General features: G+C 36.1%; 1 protein-coding gene across 5 annotated transcripts in view; it reads right to left on the minus strand.

Annotated features, from left to right (window-relative positions):
* CTNNA3 (catenin alpha 3) overlaps positions 1–17,623 on the minus strand; it is a 1,760,513-nt gene that overhangs the window by 1,303,031 nt on the left and 439,859 nt on the right. For all 5 annotated transcript variants that reach the window (XM_034930662.2, XM_008955790.3, XM_034930660.3 and 2 more), the window contains one exon: positions 10,109–10,372. In XM_034930662.2, the coding sequence (XP_034786553.1) occupies positions 10,109–10,372 (264 nt within the window). The remainder of the gene's footprint in view (positions 1–10,108; positions 10,373–17,623) is intronic.

The following is a 17,623-nucleotide window of genomic DNA, read 5'->3' on the forward strand; positions in this document are numbered from 1 at the left end:
TTATTACAATTACGAATTTTTAAAACTTCCTCCCAAAGAGATAACACACAATTTTTTCAAATATATATAAATACAACTTTCAAAACATGAATTAAGCCACAAAAAATTTCAGTGTTCCCCCCAAAAAATTCCAAACATTTTCCAAAATAAAACCTATATTTTCTGACCAAAATTCAGTAAAACTAGAAATTAATTTTAAAGGATGACAAAAACAAACAAAAAACAATTTTAAAACACCAAAAACCAATTTTAACATTTTTAAAACACACTTCTAGTAGTATAAGGCAAAAAAAAAACTAAGTTAAAACTAACACCTATTTTTTAAAATACAGATAAAAGTACTGCTTATTAAACATAGGTGTTCAGAGGAAAACTGACACCATGAATGAGTTTACAAAAGAAAAAAACCAAGTAAGAAAAACAGAAAAATAGAGACTAAAAATTAACTCAATAAATATATTCAAGATATTTTAAAAGATCAGCAAATTATCCTAAGAAATTAGAAAATATAAGCTAATAAAAATAAAAGCAGGCCAGGCATGGTGGCTCACGCCTGTAATCCCAGCACTTTGGGAGGGCAAAGCAGGCGGATCACAAGGTCGGGAGATCAACACCATCCTGGCTAACATGGTGAAACCCTGTCTCTACTAAAAATACAAAAAATTAGCCAGGCATGATGGCATGCACCTGTAGTCCCAGCTACTCTGGAGGCTGAGGCAGGAGAATTGCTTGAACCTGGGAGGCGGAGACTGCAGTGAGCTGAGATTGTGTCACTGCACTCCAGCCCAGGTGACAGAGTGAGACTCCATCTCAAAATAAAAATAAAAATAAAAGCAGAATCTAGTAAATAATTAAATAGTAGTCTTAATTGCTAAAAAGAAAATTCTTTACAGAGAAGAAAATAAAAATTCAGATTTTTAAAATTCAAACTAAAAAAAGAAGACACATGTTCCTAATGTCATTCGTCTATTGCCTCTTTTTTTGTACACATCTGTGGAATACAACCTGATGCTTTGATATATGTATGCATTGAGGAATGACTGAATCAAGCTAATTAACATGTCCATCATCTCACATACTTTTTTGTGGTGACTCTTTTATTGAGGTTTTCTTTGCAGCCTTTGCTCCATTTTTGTGGATCCATTTTGGATCCATTTTTCCATAGCTATTTGAAAGATATGTGTTCTCTGTTGCGTGTGAAGTTCTATACATCAAATCAACTTTCCATACTGCATATGGGGGGGCTCAATAAAAAATAAACAAAAATAAAAACTGTTCTATTTTGAGGTCCTCTATAAATTTCAATCAGTAGTCTGTGTGAATTATCCACTCCTATTACACAATCCCTTCATCAGCTCTCATATTTATTTTTCCTTCATGCCTTTTCTCATTTTGCAGTGCTCACAAGTATGGTCCCTAGTTAACGCTAAACTAACACTAAAACTAAACATCATCAAGGAATCGGCATCCAAGAAAGCCCGACCTGTGTCATGTGAGTGAGGATCTAAAGGAAGTGTTGTGCTAGCTTTTATTGCTTGATTTATGGTATTCTTATCTCCTGAATATGCAATTTTTAGGATTGGAGGCTTTTTATTTTTACTTCTTTTCTAGCTCCCATAAAGCACATGACAATGTGGAAATAGAGAACAAGTACCTAATAAATACTAATGATTAACTGATGGTCATGAGACTCATGATACAAACATTTTATAAGAATTTGTTTTTAAAAATTTGCTCTGGATTGATTTTGGTTTTTTCAAGTTTTGAAGAAAAAAGAAAACATTACTATAACTGGCTACCAGAGTTTTCTCCAAGCTTGACATCGGGTCCATATAACAGCAAACCTTGAACATGATCTACAATGCCACGTACATCATGGGGTCTAAGAGTCCCAAGAAGCCAAGAGCAAACAAGGTCTAATACTCATTACTATCCATGTGTTTTATTTAATCATCAAGATAAAGGAGAAGTTGTCCTTCTTTTATTGGGTAAATATTTATTAGATGCATTAAAATCTCACACCAGGTTCTGAAATACCAACAATTCATTGCTTTTTCAATAAATATGTTTAAAGCAATTACTATGTACCTGGCACCTTGCTAGGTGGTGACAATATAAATATGAATAAGGCATTATTCCTCTACTCATATAATTCATCCAATAGCAAAGACAGATGCATAAACAAATAAATGTATTAAATTCAAGACCTAATTGTATTCCAACAGTCTCCATCATTTGTCACAAGAGCATTATTTGGAAAGAGTAATTGTTGGGAGGGCTCACGAAATATGTGTTCAAGTTATAACTCTTCTAATTCCTGTTTATTTGACTTTGTACAAGTTACACAACCTCACAGAAGAGTAGTTTGCTCCTCTATAAAGTACACAATAACTCCTGACCTATGTGCTCTATGAAGCAATTTGATACTATTAAAAAAATGTGCAGATAAACACCCTAAATAGTACAAATGTAAGATGCTAGTACCTGATATTTGTATTAAGCCAGTACCTAGCACAAGGGTTCACACAGACATTAATTACACAGAAAATAGATTTAATAAATATTTGTTAAATATAAACAGTACATTGTTGTAGCACTTATTCTCAGATTTACCACCCATTTTAACACACTTTATTCAATTTCATTATTAACTACCTCAAACATAAGAGAATGTATGAATAAAGAATAATAATACAACACACATCCATCTACCAACCCAGCTTCTGAAAAACAATATGCTCAGTAGCTTTAAAGCTCCTGATGTGTGTATGCGACCTCTTTCTCCCCACTCCTCCACTCCTCAATTTTGCATAAATCATTCTCTTCCTTCTCTTTATATCTTACCAGACATGTCTGTAACACTAGAAATGTGTTGTTTAGCTTTGCTTGTGTGAGCCTTTATATAAAAGTAAAAATGCTGTATGAATTCTTATATGGCTTGCTCTTTTATGGTAGAGCTTTTTGTTTTGGTATCATTCATATTGATATGTATTACTATAATTTACTCATTTTTATTCATTATGGCCTCATGTCTAAGTTTAAAGGGAGTGTTTTTAATTACTCAAATTTAACTATGAAGTTTACTGTAGAATTTTACAGAAACCCTTTATCAAGAAAACTCACTTCTGTTCCTAGCTTTCTAGAAGTTTTAAATAAATTATATTGAATTTTTCAAATGTTTTCTGTATCTACTGAGATTATTATATAGTTTTTCTCTTTTAACTTGTTAATGAGGTGAATACCATCAGTAAATGTTCTAATGTTGAACTAACATTACATTCCTGGAATAAATTCAACTTTGTCATAATGACTTTTTTATCTAGTGCTAAACAGTTTATTCACATTTTGTTTGGAATTTTTGCATCTAATTTCATAAATTAGATTGGCATGTGAATTTCCTTACTTATCTGACCTGTGTAGCATCGTTTCACACTTGCTTCACCAATTTCATATAATGGATTGGAGAGCTATTTTGTTTGTTTGTTTGTTTGTTTGCTATTCTCAGGACACTGCTGTAGAAATACATTTACATATTCCTGGAAGGGTTTATAGTATTCTATCAAACTATCTGAGCCTCCTATTTGCTTTCAGTAAAAACTGTTAACTACTAATTCTATTTAATTATTTCATTCAGATTGTCTATACTTGAGTCAATTTTGTTAATTTATATTTTCTTAGGAATTTTTCCATTTCATCCAAATTTTCATTTTTATCAGTATAAATTTGTTTATAATTTTTTTTAGTGTTTTAGTATTTATAATATTTAGTATTTAGTCATAACCCTGTAGTTATGACTCTTCTGACTTTCACTCTTACATGCTGTTTTTTGTCTGCTTTCAGTATTCTTAATTTATCTCACCAGCAGTTTGTCAATTTTATTGGTCTTTACAAATAATACACTTTTGGCTTTGTTGATCTTCTCTACTGTATCTTTGTGATTTAATTAATTTCTATTCTTATCTTTATTAATTTTTTCCTTCTGGGTTTTTTATATTGTCTGTTTCAAACTCCAAGTGGAAACTTAGCTCCTTAACATCCAGCTTTCTTCTTTCCTAATACAAGCATGTATAGGTGAGAAATTTCCTTCTATGTACTCCCTTTAGCTATATCGCTCAAGTTTTGTTGTTATTATACATTATCATTATTTCTCAGTTATAAGTATTTTTTACTTTCAATTATAATTTATTCATGACCCAGTAGTTATACAGATATGGTTTTCAAAAAAGATTCCAAATAGTAGGGAAATTTCACTTATTTACCTAAATACATTTCTAGGTGGCCTGTATAATACTAGTGCTTTGAAAATCATGACTCAGTATGCTGTCAATTTTTGTTAATTTTCCATGTGTCCTTGAGAAGAATGTGTTACAACCTCCTGGTGAATTTATCCTATCAGTAGATAGTAACTGTCATTAGCATTTTTACTAGTATTGATATAGCTATACCAGCTTTCTTCAGTTAGAATTTGTTGGATATCGTTTTATCCTTTGACTTTCAAACTATCTTGATTCTTAAGTGTTAGATGTGCTTTTTATAAACAGCATATAGCTAGATTTTGTTTTATATTCTAAGCTGTCAGTCTTTTGTCTTTGGAGAGTTTAGGTTTCCTTTTTACATTTATTATGATTCCAAGATTATTTGGATTTATTTTATTATATTTTCTACTGTGTGTACATCCTTCTTTTTCCACAGTGTTTTTTCCTCCATTTTTTTCTTCTTTTGGACAAACTGAGTTTCTTATTTTCTCATTGCATTTCTCCTTTTCCATATTTGGCAATTATACAGTCTATGACTACACATTTTTAGTAGTTACTCTAGACATTTTAACATGCTTATTAAGATAAATGCCTAATATAAGTCAATATTTTTATCCTTCCCCCAAAAATATATATAGACCCTAGAACATTTAACTATGATTCTATCCATCCTAATTATACACTGTGTTTCCAGACACAATCATTCTACAATTTTAATTATACAAAGTATACATAGTTATTAATAATTTATAAAAAGTAATATGTAAGCAGTAATAAATCCTTATGTTTACCATTTCCTCTGCTTACAAATTCTTGCATTTGCACCCTTAAGATAGGATAATTTTTTTATTTTTCTTTAACAATTTCTTCAGTGAAAAGTTGTTGACAATAAACTATTCATGTTTGGGACTGGGTAAAAATATATTTATCTTTTTTCTTGAAAAACAGCTGTATCATGTACTGAACTCAAGGTTAACAGTTATTTTCTCTGAGAATGATTTACTATCTTGTAACATTCATGTTTAAGAACTCGGCTATCATTCACAGGTAATCAGTCATCATTCAAAGGTAACTCTTTTTTTTCCTATTTTCTTTTAAAAATATTCTTTTGGTCTTTGGCATTCTTCAGTTTCACTATGATACGTGTAAATATAGGTTTCTTTAAAGACACCTTGCTTGGGATTTACTGGTCTTCTTAGCTATAGAGAATGGTGACTTCCATCAGTTCTAGGAAATTCTCATTATCTGTTTTATACTTCTCTCTCTTCTGAATTGTATATTAGAATATTTTAGAACTTGTCATGGCATATATCTTAACCGCTTTTCAAAAAATACCTTTAACTTCTGTGTCTTTCTGTGGGAAACTCAAAGTAACCTCTTCAAATATCTTTCAGATCACCAATTCTCTAACCTAATCACCTGTTTTGCCTAACCGTTGAATTTTTCATCATTATATTTTCCATTTTAGATAGCTCTGCCTGGTCAATTTTGACAGTCTTTTGTTTCTTCAACATATTCATTAGGGAATAATGTATATTAAAATACTAACTTTTTTCAGTACCTTATAATTTCAATATCTACAGTGTTTGCAGACCTGATTCTGTAGTTTGTTCATTCTATGAAGTTACTCAAGATGGCTTATTTGTGTGTCTTGTGAAAACCATCTTCCTTGGAACTGTATGAGAATTTTTTGAAAGCTGTGTATAAAGTGCAGAAAGAATCTGAGTTTCCTTCTGGCAGATCTCTGGAGGTATTGCCAGGATAAGGCAATTTTAAATTAGATTTTTGGACAGGGTTTTAGAGGCTACACAGATAATATGAATGCTGACCCAAAGTCCAGATAAGGACAGGCCTATGGCTAGAAAATTCCAACATGGATTCTGTTCCTTTTTTCTGAGCTTCCCAGAGCCAAGGTTATGCTAGTCAAAAGTTCTCCCAACATCTGCTATTCGGGTTAGTGTTATTTTCATTTCTCCAACAAGGTGGTCAAATTTTAAAGATTCCCAGTAACATGCAAATGTATCTTACGGGACTTTCCAGTTGGCAGGATACAGAATTTATCTTCTGTCTTCAGTTCACAGTCTTTCAAGATTCAAGCTCCAGGCCATAATTGAAAAGCAGCTACCCCATCCCCCAGCATAATGCTGGTGTTGGCTCACTAGTTTGGATTTTGTGCTTTTTGTATCAGCCTCAAATAATTTCCATAATTCAGTTATCAGATTATTTATGTATATAAAAATATTTTCTTCATCTCTTTTAGTTCTTATAGTTCACTATATATCTAGAAACCAAACCATTTTTTAAAATCATATTAATGTGCTTCTAGATAACAGTGATATCTATTTCTTCTTTAGCTTCTAAATGCTAATCTGACTAACAGAGATCCTGTTTTCTCCTAACAGGTGAAAATGTAAGAACATGAGGAGTATCTTCCCCAGAATTATTACCCTTAGTAAAAGACAGAGTATCTTGGAAGTAACAGGGAACTCTGACTAAGGCTGGACAGCTGCTGAGAGAAGAGAATATATATAAAGTTTTTTCTCTTTGTGCTGCCTTACCACAGAAAGGATTCTGAGCAGTGTATCACTTACACGTGCTTCTGGTAGTTTCCATTACTATAAATTCATGGCCTGGTTAAAAGTTAAAGTAGAGCCATATACCCCCAAATACATCCACTTTCAGTCGGAGGAAGGAGAAAAAAATAAGGGTAAGGAAAAAATGCTTTTCACTGCAAAATCACAAAATGGCATGCCGTATTATTGCATTCATTCATTCATGCATTCATTCATATTTACCTAGCACTTACTACATTTAGGGCATTATTCTAGGTGCTGGAGATATAACAGTAAACAATGACTGTATGAATGATGATACATGAATATGTAAAAAAGTTAAAAAAAGTGAATATGACAGCTCTCTAAAAATAAGAAAATATACATACATATCATTTGTTATCATCTTTATTGCATGGGAATTCAGATTAGTTCTTGTGTACCACAATGACAACAGCTGCTTTTTCCCTCCTCACAGGAGACAATATGTCTTAATGGACTTGGAATTTTCAAAGCAATTTTTATCGGTGAAGTTTCTTGCTTCATAACATTTTCAAAATTCTCTTAATCTACAATTCAGCACTTCTCAGCTCTCATTCAGCCACAAATACAGAAGAAAACCCCTATAATTCACACTGGCCTTTCCAATAAATCAGTTGATTTAGCCAGTATAGTGTTCCAATTCAACTTCTATTTTCTCCACTCATAAATTTCAGGTTTCATACTCACACCCAGCCAAGGGCCAGAATGAAAAATTTAACAAAAGCTTCAGCATGGTTGTTGAGTAAGCACTCTGATACATTCCACACTATAAACATTTAATGAGACTTACTCCCAACAGAGTATTTACTGCATCAATTTACTTCATAGTATTATATTTGCAGGAGCAAAATAGAGCAAAGGTTATTTTGGATCCTTTACCAATACAGCTTCCTGTAAATAATGAAAAGTGCAACCATTTAATTTACCAAATCATTAAAAAAGGCTAAATGCTCAATAAATTCTGCTTTATCTAGTTCAGTCAGCCGCAGCAGCTATTTGTAACTTGGATATAAAAAATATAGAAAACTTAGGCATTTTTTACTAGTTTGTGCATCTGTACCTTTGACTAGAATTAAATTTCAAAGGTTGTTCAGACAGTTTAGAATCCTCATTAGGATCTTAGAGAAATATCTTTTGGACCCCTTCCCGCCTCATGAAGAACAAATGAGTCTGCCTTTCTTAAGAGAACACTCTATTGCCCTGCCTATGCCCACTCCCATCGAAGTTACACACACAACACGCACACTTTCTCCTCCTCTCCAACCACTGCCATTTTGTGCCTGTGGCAGTCACTTTCAACTAAAATGAGAAAAGAGAAGAGGTCTCAGAAGGAGGAACAATTTGGAAATGTCTTCTTCTATAATCCTAAAATACAGAATGCATTGTCTGAGATAAACTGGAGCTCTTACGGGAGCATTCTCTGACACAATTGTATTTTAGTACTGTGAAAAATGTGCTATACAGGTTGAGCATTGCTAATCTAAAAATCTGAAATCCAAAATGCTCCAAAATCTAAAACTTTCTGAATGCCAATGTGATGGCACTAGGGAAAAATTCAGCATCTAACTTCATGTGACAGGTTGCAGTTAAAATGCAGTCAAAGCATCATTTCATGCACAAAATTATTTAAAATGTTGTATAAAATTACCTTCAGGCTATGTGTATAGGGTATATATGAAATATAAATGAATTTCATGTTTACACATCAATCCCATTCCCAAGATAATTCATTGGGTATATGCAAATATTCCAAAATCCAAAAAATTCCAAAATCCAAACCACTTCTGGTCCCAAGCATTTCAGATAAGGGATGCTCAACCTGTATGATCCTATCTATCTACTCAAACAAATTTCAATGTATCACACTCGGCACTCCCCAGATACAGACTACGGATGGTCCCTGACTTGATTTAACAATGGTTCAACTTATAATTTTTTCCAGCTTTATCATGGTGCAAAAGTAATACATATTCAGTGTGTATATAGAGTGTTTCAGGCCCCTAAAGGTCATACCCTTCCCAGGGTAGAGTAACCTGCCTCCAGTGACTGAAAGAGACATACAGGCCTGGCCATTTCTGCCTGACAAGGTACACTCTGGAGGGCAATGCTCTCACCAGAGCTCCCTGCTGATCGGCCTAGGCTTTGCGGGTCTAGCTGTCAGGCAGACTTCTTCCTCTATCCAGTCCTGCTCCTTCCCTCTTTCCTTCCCAAATGTAACACCTTGTTTTCCAAACTCCATTCTGTGTGTGATTCTGGAGGACCCAGCCTACAACACTAGCCATGACTCCTTCCTTTCATTCATGTCCCACATCCATTCTATCAAAATTCAGTTGACTCTATTTACAAAACTTAGCACTGATGTCCACCAACACCACTCTAGTCTAAACTGAAACATGAGGTGGTTCATGTAAAGTGTATAAATGGAACCTGGGTTACTACAATAGCCTCCAGCCTGGGTTTTCAGTTCCTCTCATTGTTCTCCTTCAGTCTATGTTCCTTATGCAACCATCATAGTCCTTTTAAGACACGAGTCGCAGCATGTCACGCCTTTGCTTAAAACCTTTCAGTGTATTCCCATTTAACTTGGAGTAAAAGCCAAAGTCCTTAAAGGCATACACACTCCTAAATGGTTGGTTCTCTAACCTTAGCTCCTACTACTCATCACTTTGCTGTCTTCACCTAGACACCCTGGTTTTTATGTTGTCACTTAAACACAGGGCACATACCTTCAAGCCTTTGCTCTAGATCTTCATCTGCCCGATTCCTGAACTCTTTCAAGGCTTTGGCATTATCTCACCTTCTCAATGTAACATACTATACAATTTTGTTCTCTACAGTGTTTATTGGTTTTATTTTTTGCCTATAATCACCTGCTAAAATGTAAAAATTTGTCAAGGGAAGTGATCAGATATGTCCCAAGCACATAGAACAGTAATGCCAATAAGTATTTGTGGAGTGAATAAATCTTATGCTTCATAAGTAGATCTACATAAAACAAAGTCATCATTTCGATCTAATTAACAATCCCACTTCAAATTCATTGGATTCCTTGGCAGAGATGTACAGGAGTCAGAAGTTTACTAACAGAGTACTTTCCTGTTAATCAATTCTTTGGAAGACTCAAGAAGGTGATAGAGACTAATCTGGATTTTTTATTTTCTCATGCTCTAAACGCCAACATGTGGATCTTCTTCTGTTTTATTATTATTATTACTGTATTAGGACATCAGATCACACTTTATCTTTCTCCTGACTTACCTCCAGCTCATCAAGGGCACTTCCCAGGGTTGCTGCCTGAGGTTCTGGTGGGGTTGTCATATTCTGGATCCCTTGTGAAGCATTTGAAATTACATTGAGAGCATTCTGAATTTCTTCACAAACTGTGTCCTTGCTTGCTTTGAGGGAAGCAACATCAGAATGCTCCAAACAAGCTGAACAAATTGAATGCAAGAGGGGAGAGTTCTCCTTCAATGAAGCTCGGGCTCCTGCAATTTCATCTCTCTGATTTGGAGATTTTAAGTCCTGAGAAGGTAAATAAAAAGAGTGGTATCTTACAATGGGTTATGGGAGAAAGACTTAAATTAAAAAGCTTCATTTTTTTGTAAGTATAAATGAAAAGATAATAGACATGAAGAAGTCATCTATAAGTTATAATCAAGGGCATCTATTATTTCTACATTCTTTCAGTTTCTGTTAAAAATTCTGCAGTATAAACAATGACACAGTTAATAAGTAAAGGTCCCCGTAGAGCAGATGTGTAAAGATCCATTACTATTCAGTCAAGTCCTTGTCAGTCAAATCCTTATAAGTAGCTAAAATATTCTGGCATTCACATTATTAAGTGCATTACATGGGAGCTTGAATTACAAGGATGCTGATTACCTCATTCCATAGATGTCGATAATTGCATTTAACCTCTCCGTTAAAATTAGACCAATTAAGAACACTAATGAAACCTCCCACCATTCAGCTATTTTTCTTTTTCAGAAATACTAATAAATTAATCCTATATCATTCTTTCTTTGATATTTATTCAACAATTAGTTACTGAGCACTTAGCATATTCTAGCCCTTGTGCTAGACTCCAGTGTACAGATATGAAAAAATCCTACAAGGACCTTGTTCTTCTTTCTTTTCGGGGGGAAAGGGCCTACAGACAAACAATAAACTAGATGAACAAATAAACGAGATGATTTCAGGTGACAATAAATGCTATGAAGAAAACACAAAAGTGAAGTGTCATAGAGATTGACTTGAAAGGAAAAGCTGCTTTAGTTGAATGGTCCGAGAAGGTATTTCTTCAGAGATGACAATTTGCAGTAAATGTAAATGAATAGCATTACACCAGAGAGAAGAGAGGAAAGAGAATGCCCTGTCTAAGTGATAGGCGATCAGAACTAGCTCAATATACAAGAAAAAAATCTGGCAAGCCCTACCTTAACCAAGCGATGAAATTTAACATAATCAGTGATATCACATGGATATCATGTACCCCTTGATATACTGTGACAGGAAAAGTATGCCATTTCTGTGGTATTCCCTCCAGGAACCCATAATTCCAGTCTAATCATGAGAAAAGCAACAAACAAAATGAGATTGGTGAACATCCTAAATGACACCTGGGCAGTATTCCTCAAGACCATTAACATCATGGAAAACAGGAGATGGACTGACAAGCTGTCACAGAACAGAGAAGATTGGGGAGACATAACTAAATGCAGTGTGGTACTGAGGATTAGATCCTGGAACAGAAAAAACATTCATGAAAAACTGCTGAAATCCAAATAACCATTACTAATAGTTAATAGCAATGCATCAGTATCCATTTCTTTGTAGTGGCAAATGTAAGATACAGTATTAACAATGGAGAAAACTGGAAAAAAGGTAAATGGGAACTCTCTGTACCACCTTTGCAACTTTTCTGTAAATCTAAAATTACTCCCAAATAAAAGCTTAAGTTAAAAAAAACTAATTCAAGGGACATTTACAATAGTTCATTCACTTCATATACAACATTTCATATAATCTTTATAAAAACTCATGAGAGATGTGATTATTCCCATTTTAAAACTCAAAACACTAAGGTTTCAAGAGACTAAGTTTCTTAGCCAAGTGGCAGAGCTAGATGGTGGTATTTCTTGTATTGTAACCCATGTCAGTATAACTTCCAAGCCCTTATCCTAAAAACTATGTGACATTATTTCCTACATAGGAAAAATTTTTTTCTTTTTTCTTTTGAGAGAGTCGTGCTCTGTCGCCGAGGCTGGAGTACAGTGGCGCGATCTAGGCTCACTGCAAGCTCCGCCTCCCGGGTTTATGCAGTTCTCCTGCCTCGGCCTCCTGAGTAGCTGAGACTACAGGCACCCACCACCACACCCAGCTAATTTTTTGTATTTTTAATAGGGACGGGGTTTCCTCATGCTAGCCAGGATGGTCTCGATCTTCTGACCTTGTGATCCGCTCGCCTCGGCCTCCCAAAGTGGAAAAATTTCTTATTTGCTACACAGAATGAGGACTTGTATTTGTATAATATCATGTAGCTTATAAAGTGCTTCTATACAGTATCTTACAGATCATGACAATAGTCTTTGAGGGAATGAGGCTGCTATTATTAGTCCTATTTTAACTAAACAGGTGTTTGGTGCAAGGAGATAGAAACTAGTAAAGGAACAGAGATCTAAACCTAAGTCTACTGATTGCTAACCTTATGCCTTTTCACAAGACTCTGCTACTCTGGGAATAATGTTGCCTGAGGTTAATAAATGGCTTGTGCTACTATATTTTTAGTTCCTTCCCTTCTGAAAATAAACACTGTCTGCTACTTCACTCAGGCTTTGGAAAGATTAACTTCGTTACAAAATGTAGGGAGGACAGTTAGAAGTAGCTATCAACCCACTGTTCATAGTCACTAATCACCCAAGAAAAGACACTATGGTTTTCTTGGCTTGCTACGATTTCCCCCTTGTATATGTGGTCTGGGTTTTAGTTTTAGTTCTGTCATTAGCACTGTGAGCTGGGTAACTCATCTCTTTCGGTGTCTGTCTTTCTATCTGTAAAAATGGGATAATGATACTTCTGCCGACCCTCTCACAAGATTGAGTACATAGCACATCAGAAATGGAATATAAGTGGAAAATAGAGAAAAGGTGTAGAAAGAATATGGAATTGTTTTATTCCTTACATCTGTCAAACTTGGTGTACTGTTTTTGTACTGATAATCTTAGTGATTTTTGTATTTCCCACAACGTTGTACAAGCTCTACCTACAGTCATCAGTGTAACTTAGAGGATAAATAGTTTAATGTTTAGAAAGGATGCACAGCTCCTCAGATGAGTAATAATTAAAAGTATAAATATTTAGAAAAAGGTAAGGCAAATTCTCTGATATTACTGTATAATCACAACTTAATACATAATTCTCTCTGAAGTGACCTATACATTATGCTTCTTTATTTAGAAGGACAGTGTCAAGGTTTAGGTTGTTTCTGAAAGGTGAAAAACTTGAACATAGATTATAATCAAGAAGCTAAAGTTAAAATTATTTCTTTTGCTCTAATGGTAGCAATGTGTAATCTGACGGTAAATTGTAGTAACTTTAATGCCATGGGGACTTTGAAATGTTAAAGTCCCCATGAATTTGGAGCCTATGCTTTGTCATCTCTGCCCAAGGCAATTACAGAATCCATGAGCCCAAATAGCAAGTCCTTGACGCCTGCGAAAAAGGACTAGATCAGTGAACATAACAAATATAACGTTACAGCAGTGGACAGGGGCAAAGGGGCAGGTTGCAGAGTTTATGTAAGGAAAACTGACAAGGCATGACCATTTCTCCCAAAGGACATCAAGCATGATAAACTTAATGTAGTAAATAGGCACACAGATAAAAGAGAAATTAATGACTGTCACCTCCTAAATGTATGTTGTGGTAGTGGTGTTTGTAGTTGTTTTATTTTAACTGATACCATAGGTTCAAAGGTTCTTGGTTGTCCATTTACCCTAAAATTTTACATAACGTCAAAATAGGCATTAAATAGTAAAGTTAATCAGGGATTTCTTTGGATGGAGAAGTATAAAGAATTCAGCTCCTCAAGGATTGATACTTATTTATAATCTTTTTTTAAATGCTCCAGAAGAAAGCTCACAGGAGATTTCCAAGTTAAGAAGACATTAAATGTTTCCAGCTGACGAAGAAACACACAGATGGGATTTAAAAAGACCTTAAAGTCTGTGCAAGTGGGTAGAGAAGTAACATATGAGTTTTAACCCTGGCAAGAGAACAAAATATATTTAGGAATATTATTTTAAAAAATACAAGTGGAGGGCTTTAAGCTATCAGTTAATTAATTCAACCATTCCTTCAACCTGTACTATGTTGAGCCTCTCCTATGCTGAGCCTCGACTTTGCATCAAGGCAGTGTGCTAAATGTTGGAAATGCAAAGATAAAGATCAGGAGGGGAGACAAATAAACACATTTACATGGGAACTAAAATAGAGTTACCCACAGCATAGAGGACAGTCTCTCAGTTTGAAAGGATTAAATAAAATTTCTCAGAGAATGTGAATCTTTTTTCCAGCTTTATTGAGGTACAATTAACAAATAAAAATTGTGTAGATTCAAGGTGTGCTATATGATGCTTTCATATACATATACATTGTGTAATGATTACTACAATCATATTAATCAATATATCCATCACCACACAGTTACCCTTTGCGTTTGTGTGTATGTGCTGTGAGAACATGTAAGATCTATTCTCTTAGCAAATTTCAAGTAAGCAATACATTATTATTAACTGTCTTCACCATGCTGTGAGTTAGGTCCCTAGAACTTACTCATCTTATAATTGAAAGTTTATACCCTTTGACCAATATGTCCCCGTTTCCCCCACATGCCAACCCCTGGCAACTATGGTAAAACTGCTTCTATGAGTTTGACTTGTTTAGATTCCACATATAAATACAATCATACAATATTTATCTTTCTGTGCCGGGCTTATTTGACTTAGCATAATGTCCTTCAGTTTCATCCAAGTTGTCATAAGTGGTGGGATTTCAGAGAAGGTGAATCTTAAACAGTGAGTAGAAGTTATCCCTATGAGGGAGGACCCACAGACCCTTTGAAGGAAGCGGACTGCTCCTGCAAAATCTGGGAGACACCACAAATACTGTGAATGCCCCAACTGCGGAAGTGGGAAAGGGAGAGCCTCCTCTCCTGAATACACAAACCCACTGGGGCAAATGAAGGTCTGTTTGCGGGAGAAGTTTCTGACCTTACCTGGAGCTGAGTCAATGTAAAGAGCCAAGCAAAAAAAAATATAGAGAGGAAGCAGCAGAAAGTCCCTGGGAGCTCGCTGGGTCCCCAGTCAGGCCATTCCTGCCTGGCATCACAAGTATCCACTGGGAGGGCAGCCAGAGAAGCAGGGGTTGGGGGAGGGGGAAGCACCACAGGGAGAAGGAAAATTCCAGCTGAACTTCGTAACAATTTGAACAGGGTGAGAAGCCTCATGGCCAGAACTTGAGGGAGGGTGTGAATCCAGCATGCAGACTCCACAGCGTGGGGGAAGAACCAGGCCGTTTTCATTTGAAGGTGGCAGGCAGGTAGCCTGGGGCAAGTTCTCAAGCCCGGCTTGCCCACCACCTGGAAACAGACTCGGGGCTGTTTGGGGGCATGGTGGGAGTGACACCAGCCCTTTGGTTTGCCTGGGAGCTGGGTGAGGCCTGTGACTGCCGGCTTTCCCCCACTTCCCTGACAACCTGGATGACTCAGGAGAGGCAGCCATAATCTTCTTAGGTGCACAACTCCATTGACCTGGGAATCTCACTCCCATCCCCTACAGCAGCCACAGCAAGACCCACCCAAGGACAGTCTCAGCTCAGACACGCCTAGCTCTGTCCCTATTTGATGGTCCTTCCCTATCCACCCTGGTAGCTGAAGACAAAGGGCATATAATCTTGGTAGTTCTAGGACCTGCACGCTGCCAGTTCCTCTCCATACTACCACAGCTGATGCTCTCTACAAAACGCCATCTCCTGGCAGGAGGCCAACCAGCACAAAAATAGAGCATTAAACCACCAAAGCTAAGAACCCTCACAGAGTCCACTGCACCCCGCTGCCACCTCCACCAGAACAGGAACTGGTATCCACAGCTGAGAGACCCATATATGGTTCACATCACAGGACTCTGTGCAGATAACCCCCAGTACCAACCCAGAGCAGGGTAGACTTGCTAGGTGGCTAGACCCAGAAGAGAGACAACAGTCATTGCAGTTCAGCTCACAGGAAGCCACACCCATAGGAAAAGCGGGAGAGTACTACATCAAGGGAACACCCCTTGGGACAAAAGAATCTGAAAAACAGCCTTCAGCCCTAGACCTTCCCTCTAACAGAGCCTACACAAATAAGAAGGAACCAGAAGAAAAAATCTGGTAATATGACAAAACAAGGCTCTTTAGCACCCCCAAAAAGCACACTACCTCACCAGCAATGGATCCAAACCAAGAAGAAATCCCTGTTTTACCTGAAAAATAATTCAGGAGGTTAGTTATTAAGCTAATCAGGGAGGGACCAGAGAAAGGTGAAACCTAATGCAAGGAAATCCAAAAAACAATACAAGAAGTGAAGGGAGAAATATTCAAGGAAATAGATAGCTTAAAGAAAAAGCAACCACAAATTCAGGAAACATTGGACACACTTTAGTAATGCAAGAAGCTCTGGAAAGTCTCAGGAATAGAACTGAACAAGTAGAAGAAAGAAATCCAGATCTCAAAGACAGGTCTTCAAATTAACCCAATCCAACAAAGACAAAGAAAAAAGAATAAGAAAATATGAACAAAGCCTCCAAGAAGTCTAGGATTATGTTAAACGACCAAACCTAAGAATAATTGATGTTCTGGAGGAAGGGGAGAATCCTAAAAGCTTGGAAAACATATTTAGGGGAATAATCAAGGAAAACTTCCCCAGCCTTGCTAGAGACCTAGACATCCAATTACAAGAAACACAAAGAACACCTGGAAAATTCAGCCTGAACAGATCATCTCCTAGACACATTGTCATCAGGTTATCCGAAGTTAAGATGACGGAAAGAATCTTAAGAGCTGTGAGACTGAAGCACCAGGTAACCTACAAAGGAAAACCTATCATATTAACAGCAGATTTCTCACCAGAAACCCTACAAGCAAGAAGCAATTGGGACCCTATCTTCAGCCTTGTCAAACAAAACAATTATCAGCCAAGAATTTTGTATCCAGTGAAACTAAGCATCATATATGAAGGAAAGATACAGTCTTTTTCAGACAAACAAATGCTAAGAGAATTTACCATTACCAAGCCACCACTACAAGAACTGCTAATAAGAAGCTCTAAACCTTGAAACAAATCCTAGAAACACATCAAAACAGAACCTCTTTAAAGCAGAAATCACACAGGACCTATAAAACAAAACTACAAGTTAAAAAGCAAAAACAAAAAACCAAAGTACATAGACAACAAATAGCATGATGAATGCAATGGTACCTCACATCTCAATACTAACACAGAATGTAAATGGCTTAAATGCTCCACTTAAAAGATACAGAACCACAGAATGCATAAGAACTCATGAACCAACCATCTGCTGCCTTCAGAAGACTCACCTAACATGTAAAGACTCACATAAACTTAAAGGGGTGGAAAAAGGTATTTCATGCAAATGGACACAAAAAGCAAGCAAAGGTAGCTTTTTTTTTTCTTTTTTTTTTTTGAGATGGAGTTTCACTCTTGTTGCCCAGGATGGA

The sequence above is a fragment of the Pan paniscus genome, chromosome 8, assembly GCF_029289425.2.
Source record: "Pan paniscus chromosome 8, NHGRI_mPanPan1-v2.0_pri, whole genome shotgun sequence".
In the NCBI taxonomy this organism is placed as follows: Eukaryota; Metazoa; Chordata; class Mammalia; order Primates; family Hominidae; genus Pan; species Pan paniscus.